Source organism: Gambusia affinis, linkage group LG14 (genome assembly GCF_019740435.1).
Source record: "Gambusia affinis linkage group LG14, SWU_Gaff_1.0, whole genome shotgun sequence".
Classification (NCBI taxonomy): Eukaryota; Metazoa; Chordata; class Actinopteri; order Cyprinodontiformes; family Poeciliidae; genus Gambusia; species Gambusia affinis.
In genome coordinates this window covers 26,329,780-26,339,930 of record NC_057881.1, presented here as the reverse complement: position 1 = coordinate 26,339,930, position 10,151 = coordinate 26,329,780, and the positions used below count along the sequence as shown (strand labels likewise).

Genomic DNA, 10,151 nt, shown 5'->3' with positions numbered 1-10,151 from the left:
TTTTCTCCCCTATCAACTTATGAAGATGCAACTATAATTCATATTGGAAATGCATGAATCTAAACTTAAATCTAAGGACCATTTGAAAAAGAAACTTATTTCAGGTGACATTTAAAACTAAATGAGACAGGTTGTAAGCTACATCAAACACAATAGAACTGAAGCTCTTATGGTTGCTATGCCTGCCCAGTAACAGTACTCCAACACCTGACCTGTAACGACTATTACTGGATTTCTCTAAGGGATGGATTAGTAACAAGACCACCAGAGTGGATTCGTCACTCGCTCCCTGTTGGTCCAGCTCGGGCTATTAATAAACAACTTTTGGCTGACATTGTCAGGGGGATTAAAATTATACAGTATGCCAGCTACAATTACCTGTCAAACAAATTTGAATGTAGGGAAACAATCACATCAACCATAATTGTGTATGAAGTTTTAAACCATAATAGATCTGGACTATTTATCCGTACTGAGGTGGCTACTGAGGTAGAACAGGCGTCTAAAGTTTCACCACTGTGCTGTGAAACACAAAGAAAGGAGGTCTGGGTCGCATGAGATAATGCTTGGTAATCCAAATTAACTTATTTGTGCAAACTTTCACTGTTGTAAGCGAGTTCAATAAGACATCAGTCAAGTTTAAAAGCTTAAAGGACATCCGTTTCTGCATGTTACCTGCCAACAGTGCTACATCATGTGTCCAATTAATTCTTCTGGACTGCAGTTATGAGAATCATGCAGATGTTTTACCTGCTTTATGTATGTAAAGGCTGTATTTAATAGATGGTCAGCCCTGACCATCATTTAATAGAAATCTTTAGAAAGTTTACACCTTTACAAAAATCTTTTTCCAGTCTTCTGTCGCAAACTGGTCAGCGAAATTCACTTAAGTGTGGTCCTGTAAGACTTTTAAAGAGACCAGCTGTAAGCACTTTAAATACTAAGTGCTAAAAAAGATGAGCAGAAAAGTGCTTGAAATGCTTTGCTGTGTTCTCCTCTTAAGGAAAGCATACAACCTGTGTTACTTGGCCCCGTAAGGATGAAAGCTGCAGTTACTGTCAAAGAATTTTAAGACAACAGAAGTGTCATTAGTTTCTCTTACATATCACCTCATAAGTTGTTTGAAAATTCTGAAAAATAGTTTTTCTGCAGAATAAAAACTGTGCCACCAAATACTTTGAGAACTAAAGTGTTTGTTTCTGTCATGGCTAGAATGATTAAAATCCTCCCCTTGCTTTTTGCTGAAACAAAGAAACAACAAATGCAACATAAGTGTGCAAGTTTCATAACTTTATTAAATACTTTAAACCAAAATGTAAACACAAAGTGTAAATAAGATCTGGACTAGTCAAAACCAACAGGTTAAGAGGTTTATTTAAAGAAATGTTGTTTTTGCTTGACTTAAATAATTGCTCTATTATTTACCCAAAATAGTGTTTAATAAAGAATTTAGAGAACTGTTTTTAAACAAATATCGAACAAGACATTAAACTGCAAATCTGTGTCACTTTTAATCTCCTTACATGCTGCTTTGCTCCATTAACACTGTTAATTGTTTTAATCAATTAACAGTGATTAAAACAATCAATCACTGTTTTAGTATTTTGAAAATATAAAATAAATAATAAAATTACATCATAATCATGCAAAAAGGAAGGAATTCAAAACATACTTCCTTAAAATAGCTTAAAACACCAAAGGGAATAGTGATGAGTTATGTTCACGTCATAAAAACAACAACAAAAAACAATTTAAATTCACAGGACATCCCATAATTTAACAGCAGGTCAGACAGGGTCAAATATTTTAAAACTATAAATTAACTTTTTAAGCTGGATGTTCATGTCTGTGAGCTCTCTAACAGTGAATGATTTCATAAAGTCTTGTTTAGACAAACACTTTCAGAGGTGCGCGGTGAGCCTCCCATGAGAATGATGCGTCTTTGTGAACAAAGAATTATGTGTCCATTTACATCTCACAGATGCTGATGCTTATTAAAAACTCAATAGATATGAAATGGAAAAGCTTGGTCTCTACCAGACAAATTAAATCTCCGTTAGTTCTTCTGTATCCAGTTCAGTGGATTTAGCTCATCATACAGGGACCCCTCTTTCTGCTAAGAACATCTGCACCACGAACACCATTTCAACATAAATTTATTAAATTCTAGGAGAAGACGGTAGCTTAATGGGCCGAGCTTAAAAACAATTGGTTATAATTGTAATTTATTAAACGTGTATTTGTGAACAAACAGAACAAACTCCCAGATTAAACTCACAGCATCAGATTGTAGCTATGGCAACATAAACAATGAAGACTGCTCAATGAACTTTTACAAAGTAAACTTTCCAGCTCCTTAAAATCTTCAATTTAAATGATTTAAAATCTTGAAACTTATTTATGCTGAAACCATTAAAACAAATTTAGCAGCATTATCATCCTGAATAAACAAATGCTGTATTGTATTTTTTTGCTTTGTTGTTTGTAAGACTCCATAGCTGTGGGTTTAAGCATCATGGGCAATGTATTCCAGTAACTATAAGTTCTAACAGTAGGTTTTGGGGCTATAAATGGAATCTACCGTTTCTGCAGTGCAAAGAGAACAAAGGAAGTCTCCTTTCTACATGACACAGTGACTGATAACAGAAGCAAATACTCCCACACTCAACCAATGACCATCCAAATACTCAGAGCCTAATTATAGACTTTGGAGCTAACGATCTAGCCAAACAGAAATCAGAAATTCAGAAACATGACTACAGTAGTATATTATAATTATAATTGAAAAACTGAAAGCAAATGTGCTTATCAGTGGACCAATATTGAAAGCTGAACCTGGAGATGAGATCTACAGCAGACTCAAGGATAACTTATTAAAGCCATTTATTTTTGCATTGCACTCATCAAAATGCCACATTTGTTACTGGTTTTCTCAATTGTTGATTATATGGTGTTTTTATGATGTAAAGCACTTTGCACTGTCTTGTTGCTGAAATGTGCTGTACAGACAAACTTGATTGATTATTTGTAGAGCACATTTTAATAGATTTTGGTGTGAAGCAGTTCGGAGATTTATAACCAACAACAGTATTTTAAAGTCTATCCTCTGAGCTTCAGGGAGCCAGTGGAACTGGGTGATGTCCTCTATCTTTCTATTTAAAAAGCATTACTTATAAGAAATCAATTATTATTAGTAAGGTTGATTTTAGTAATTGTTCATAGCTGTTCATTTATATAAGCTAGAGACAGGTTTTCATATTACAATTCAACTTTCTCTTCACTTACAAATATTTATTTGTCATTAATTTTACACTTTTGTGATTGAATACAGCAAGTTTTGAACATTTACAAAATCAAAACCTGAACCATGATGGCGCTAGCCTGAGTGAGAGGCATTACTCAGCAGGGTTGCCAATCGGTCGGGTTATTCCTCTGATGGTGGTGGTGTTCCCCCCACAGTCCACGTACTGATACATCTCTTCAGAAATCTGCTCAGAGTGGCCAAAATATGTTGCTGTGATGGTCACGCTGCACAAAGTGGAGAGGAATGTGGTAAAGCCAAACACACACTACAAACAGTGACCACAGACACACACTGGCCACTTTATGAAGCAAACTTTCTCAAAACTCTGCTAACACACAGGAGCCAATCACAGGACAGCATCACAATGTATTTAAGCAACTAAAGACATCAAATACGTTACTGTTGCCAGATGTGAGTATTTCAAAAGCTTCTGGTAAGGTTTCTACACACAAGTACCCCAGGTTTACAGAGAACACCCAAAGTAAATAACTGGTCAAAGAAATGCCTTGTTGGTGTGAGAGGTCAGAGAAACACAGTCAGACTGCTCCTAGATGATGGAAAGGGAACAGCAGCTCAAACAACTTTGATTCTATGCTACGAAGATTTATATTAGTTCTGAAAGGAAAGAGGATCTAACCCAGGACAAGAAATGCCTAATAAAGTGGCCAGCACAAGTCAATTTGGAATTACATGTGAACAAGTGACACGGTCAACTTACTGAGTCATGACAACAATGTTGTGTACCTTGATGGTTTCCAGGGTGCAGAATTCACTAGAAAACATTACATATGTTTGAAAATGGATCCCAGGCAAAGCAGCTTAATCAGAAACATTTAGTTGTTTTCAGGATAAAACACTTAAATATTAAGGTGAAAGTTTCTTAGGGTTCAATATGGTCCCATTAATCCAAAGATGACTACCGTATACGTTGTGTCAAACAACAATTCAAGGCAGGAATTAACAAGCAACTCTTTCAGAAGATACTAAAATGATACATTTCTCAACATCACAGTGAGCTGTTAAAGAACAGCAGCTATTCAAGAAGTTCAGAGTCAAGTGTGGAAAAAGTTTAAGCCACTTCCTAAAAACTAACTAAAGAAACAAAAAATCCTAATAACATGATTGCTCCACTACATCTCTGGAGGTTAATTTCTGTGACATAGCATGAAAAAAAATCTGCACTTACTACATGTAGCTTAACTCATCTCCAATGACTGTGGGGACAATATAATCAATCTGAAAACACAAACAGAGACAGGTTGTTCAAATGGGTCTATGTAAGAAGTGAATGTGCAGGCAGAGGAGGAAGACGTTGTACCTGTTTCATGTCCAGAGGACGTATAGTGATGACGTTACTGATGCGAGAGTTACCAATCACCGTCCTGGCAAACTGCACCTGTGCTGTGATGTTGGCCACCTCCACTGAATAATAGTTATTGTTGGTGATGTTGAGAGTGTTCTGTGAGGATGACGAGCAGGAGATCAGTGCTATTTTTAGTTTACTGCTCTTACTTAAAGAGCCAGAAATATGTTCCTTGATTTCTCATCTGCACATTTTTATGTCTACAATGACTAAAATAATCTAAAATATAAAGTTAGACAGTAAATAAGAAAAGCAACACAAATACAGATCAAAGATATGAAGAATTTGAAAATAAAAGTTGAAGCTTGTGAAGATAGTCTCTATTTGCCAAATAAATTAATGTCACTCTTTGTATTGTATTAAAACAGTGTTCAAAGTTGATGCCTTTGAATTGGCCTCTGTCTCTTTAAGTAGCTTCCACTCAACACGTTTGTCCATTATGCTGTAGGAGCTTTGGGGTGAGAAGTAGTTCTTATGATGAGCTCATCAGACTCAGTTCCACCAGATGTTGGCAAAATTCTCTCTCATTATTCTGGCATTTAGAAAATGTAAAAAAAATTGGAAATCCTAACTGTCCTAAAACGGGAAGGTGTAGAAAGTGTAGAAAGCCCAAATGACAAAGATGATGATGCAAATGATTATTCTATTTTTGTATCAATGAACCATGCTGTTCCTCATTGTGGTGGAACTCCCATGACTTTCAATCAAATGCACACTGAAGGAAACTTGAGCCTACCTACAGATGTGCCACAACTAACTGGATCAGTAAGTACAAAAATGTTTAAATAAATTTGATAAAATAACAGTAGCTGGAGGATTCTGCTGTTGTTACAATTAGAAGTTTATTCTGATTTGAAGCTTTTGACAGATCTGTTCCCATGTTTGTGCTTTCCCAGCTGAAACAGTAGTCAACTGATGTTAGAGCAGCTTTGTATGTCTTAGCCATGATTAAGTAAAATAAAGCAAAGCAGCCCAATACTGCTACTATAAAAGAATAGGAAGGGGAGAGGAGCACACCAAACTCACCGTGATGTTGAGATAGACAATGTGCCGATCCAGGTCATAGCTGACATAAACAGACTTGACTCCCACACTAGATACATCAATGGAGCGAGGGAAGAGGAAGAAAACAGCCAGGCTGGACAGCAGCAGGCAGAGCACCACTGATGCGCTTACATACAACTTCCTAACAAAGATCAGGAAAATTATTAGAAAACGTTGGGCAATTTACATCAGCACAACTAACAACATTTCAGTACACATTTGGTGGAATCTGACCAAGTTTAATTGGTCAAGCTTAAAAATAATCACTCCTAATTTGTAATTTGCTGGGACTCGTAGCATCAGATTGCAGCTATGATAATACAACAATCTTTTATAAAGTAAACATGCCAACTCTTTTGAGCCTTAATTTTAATTTAAGACTTAAAGTTTATCTATGTTGAAGCCATTCACTCACACTTAATAACATTGTCATTCTCTATAAACAAAACTCTAGATTGATGGTCTGTGTTAAAATATTAACATTTATGGAGCCCAAGAAAGTCTGGGGGGTTTCTAAACTGCTGCTTAGTTCACTTATGCCTCAGTCATCTCTCAATGTGACAAGTATTACATAGACTGTTTAACACCAAGCACATAGCTGATTGGATTACCTCAATAACCCTAATCTTCTGTAAAAGTTTTTGTAAAAACTGATATTATGAAAGGATTCAACTAAAACGTTAGCTTTTCTGCAGACTCAAGTAAATTTTTATCAGTCTGGGCTATCAAGCTTATTGAAAGCTCACAGTATGAACAAATTCTGAAACCTGTGGTGCACAAAACATGCAGATGTAAAAATAGTGCACAAACCTGGCATTGTACTCATTGTATTGATAAATCCAGATTTAGAATAACCATGGAAATGATTTTAGTTTTCCGTACTATTACCAATAAGGACACACTTTATTTAAAAGACATCTATTAGGGCACAATGGGACACCTTACAAAAAAAATGGAAGCAAAAAAAAAAAAAAGATAAAAAAAAAAGTTAGAGAGCAAAATCATCAAAGTGAAAGTGGTTGTTTAAACAGAGTTTTCAGGCAGGGCTTAAAAAGAGACAGCTTGGAGTGAGTGGGAAAATCAACATGCTGTTGAAGCCGATACTGCAGCGTGAAAGAATCATGTGTTGTATAAGCCAATGTTCCACGACTTTTATTAGGACCATTTGTGCATCACATAAGTTGCACATTTACAGAATGGAGATGCTTTCTATTCACAAAGGTCATTCATTTACAGACACACCCTGTATGACTGCAGCTGACAGCGCCAATCACGTCAGCAAATCAGGTAAAAGCATCAGTTTGGAATTTAGGCCTCGTCCAAATGGAGATTAAGTGTATCTGCAAATGTATTTTGTTTTGTTTTGGCTGTTTGTCTACATGGCTCTGGTGTTTTGGGAGACCAGAAAACATACATTTTGGAAGACGGGTATCAGAATAGAAAAATGTCAACATGTGGTTTCAGGTCAGAGTGCCCCAGATGTGTCTTCAAATAAGGTATAAGAATACTTACGTCCTCCTAGGCCGCAGTCTTTGGTCACTGTATGGAATCAATGCAACAAGTTGATTCTCCTTGTCTAGAAAACAGAAAGCAAACAGTGATGCTGGACTTGTTCTTGCTGTTGGCTTTAAGTAGATTCCAATCACAACTTGATTTGCTTCATCACCTTGCTTATTTCAATATAAACTGATGTGGTCAAACACTGAAAAGCTCATTATCTTTTCAAGTAGGCTACAGCTTACACATCGGGCGCAATATATGAAGTATATAGTCACCTCTGGGGATCCTCCCAGTACCCTGGCATGTTGGACACGTCACGCCGTCTCTTCCTGTGAATTCCACATAAGGAAACTGGGAGACGTCAGGCATTTTGCCTTTCTCTGTCGTTCCATCTTCCACAAGAGAAGACAAGTTGTCCTTTGTATTAATGAGGATTGTTTCCTTAGACATGCAGGAAACTGAAATCCCCATAGTCACAACTGGGGAGAAACAGATCAACAAGGAATCTGCATGTTAGACGTATATCTGTAATTAGAAGGTGGCAGAGGGTGAGTCTGTGGAGTGTGACAATTTCTAACTGAGGAACAAATGAATGAATATGGACAGGCAACCTGTCCAGGGTGACCCCACCTCTGGACTGCTAACCTGCTGGAGCACCCCTCACAATCCCACAAAGGATAATGGTGTTAGAAAATGGATGAATGGATGGATGAGTGGATGGATGGATATCCTGTTCAATTACAATGTCTTCCCCTGAGTGTCAGGGTTTTAATTGTTAAGATTAGTATCATCCATCCATTTTCTGTTCATCCTTGTCCCGTAGAGGGGTCGAGAGGGTTCCTGGTGCCTATCTCCAGCTACGTTCCGGGCGAGAGGCGGGGTCACCCTGGACAGGTCGCCAGTCTGTGGCAGAAGATTAGTATCAGTTGTGAGTATAAAAGGGATAGTTTATCCAAGTGGGCAAATACAATACTATACAAAAGGTACAAAAACTGAAATATTATTGCCTGTCAAATATTGCATTCGAACAGCTCATGTAATGTGGTACTTTGGTATTTTGCAGAATTATGATCTGGAAAATGGGTGAACAATACAGGTTCAGACATCACTGTCAGCTTAATAATTTTTGTGTTTTGTTGCTGCTGTTCTCTGTTTCCAACCTTAGCTAAAACAGTTAGTTTTAGTTTACAAGCACTAGTTAACTACTAACTAGTGCTAATCTGTGGTAGGCTAATACAATGGTTGTTTAAACCATCCAAACATCTATCATTTATATTAACTTCGAAATCTAAAATAAAATAATTTCAAATCGTGACGTGTCAACCCAACCAACCCTGATAATTTTGAGCTAAAACAGATCTTCAGTTTTAACAGCCTGACTCATGAGTTTTATTTCTTTTTAAGATGGCTCAGTTAGAGTGATTCCTCTGACCGAGCCCGGCTCCGAGCACCAGACCACTGGGACATAGTCTGTTATGTATGCTGCCAGACAACACAACCTGTCAGAAAGCAAACCACCACCTCAACTTTCTGCCTCATTTGGACTTCGGACAGAATAAGCAGACGTAAGCTTCATACGCACTTAAAGTAACAAACACTTGAAACAACTGAATATTTGTGTTTCAACTATTGAAATCGCTTTTACAAAACCCTCAACTATTTTTCCCGACCGACATGCAGGTTCGAAAAACGTTTTGCTTTATTCGAAGAAGAAAATAGTGACTAAAGAGCGACTTTAAAAAAAAAACAGTATCATTGGCTTACCTTTTAAACATTTAAAACCCGATGTTAGAGGCGCTTAACTGTGAACTGACAGCTTCACATAAACTTCAACTAACAAAGCAGACCGTTAGCCAAGCTGCTAGCCGCAGAGCACACAGGTACTTAAGAAAATTAATGAAACCTTTACCAAACCAGCTTTGCCAACAAGTTAATCGACAACAAGTTAATCGACAACAAATTACTCACTGCAATCGCACCCAGGTGTATTTGAAAGAACAAGCGTACCCGAACAGAACTACTCGTATCAGCATAGCCTCTCAATAAAGCAGACATACACCACAAATTTTGTCTTGTGCGACACTCCAAAGATTTCAGGATAATAGCTTTTGTTTACTTCTTCCTCATGGATCAGGTGGGATGAACTATGGCGTATTGCTGCCACCTTCAGTACGCGCAGAAACGTTGCAATCAAATCTTTACATATTTCTATTTCTGAATATTAATGAAAATATTGCATCTCAGTTCCTCAGCTCACAGGTAAAATACAACTTACAAATTAAGTCCCCACAAAGTGTTTTAAGAATTTTATTTGTTAATAATGCTTCAGTTTTTAAAGAATAATCAGTCATAAGAAACAATTAGACATAATAAACTAAAATCATCATTAGAATCATCAAATAACTGACTAAAGTAAAACTGAAACAAGGCTTATCTAATCAAAGAAAGAGACTGAGAAACACAATATAATAATGAAACTAGAATCAATAAATCAAACTCCAAAACAACAACAACAACAAAAACAGGACCTGACAGAATCAAAGTAATTATGCAACCAAACCTTAATACAAGACTTGTCTTTTGAGTTTACACTGGCTTCTTTTTCATTCTGGTTCAATATGTTTCTCAGTCCACCAAACACTGAATGCGTGTCTAAGATCTCAGCTGCAGCAATTGTGTTCCCTTTTCTTTACTTTTAACAGGATAGACACTTCCAGAACACTGGGTAGCATTCTCCTTCCTTTAACTGCTTACTCTCCCAGGGTTCAAGGTAGACATTCAATAAGATAGAATAAAAGCAACACATGTAGATTCTAGTCTATTAAATATGTTCATATATACAGATGTCCATCCATCCATCCATTTTCAAACATCAAATACCCCTTATGGGGTATTTGATGCACCCAGGTGCTGGTGTCTATCTCCAGTAGTCAACTTGTG

At 37.0% G+C, this 10,151-nt stretch overlaps 1 protein-coding gene across 7 annotated transcripts; it reads right to left on the bottom strand.

Annotated features, from left to right (window-relative positions):
• Positions 1-1,277: 1,277 nt before the first annotated feature.
• On the bottom strand, positions 1,278-9,351 carry LOC122843961 (transmembrane protein 106B-like). 7 transcript variants are annotated; one of them, XM_044139123.1, is made up of 9 exons: positions 9,180-9,325; positions 7,842-8,114; positions 7,487-7,690; positions 7,224-7,287; positions 5,694-5,853; positions 4,623-4,763; positions 4,491-4,540; positions 4,023-4,076; positions 1,278-3,528 (listed from the first exon to the last, which is right to left on the bottom strand). In XM_044139123.1, the coding sequence occupies exons 3-9, from the start codon at positions 7,680-7,682 to the stop codon at positions 3,396-3,398; spliced, it is 798 nt and encodes a 265-aa protein (XP_043995058.1). In that variant the 5' UTR covers positions 7,683-7,690; positions 7,842-8,114; positions 9,180-9,325; the 3' UTR covers positions 1,278-3,395. The 7 variants fall into 7 exon arrangements, with proteins under 7 accessions (XP_043995058.1, XP_043995060.1, XP_043995056.1 ...); XM_044139125.1 differs by lacking the exon at positions 9,180-9,325 and adding an exon at positions 8,976-9,173; XM_044139121.1 differs by lacking the exon at positions 7,842-8,114 and having other exon boundaries at positions 9,219-9,351.
• Between the last annotated feature and the right edge of the window lie 800 nt (positions 9,352-10,151).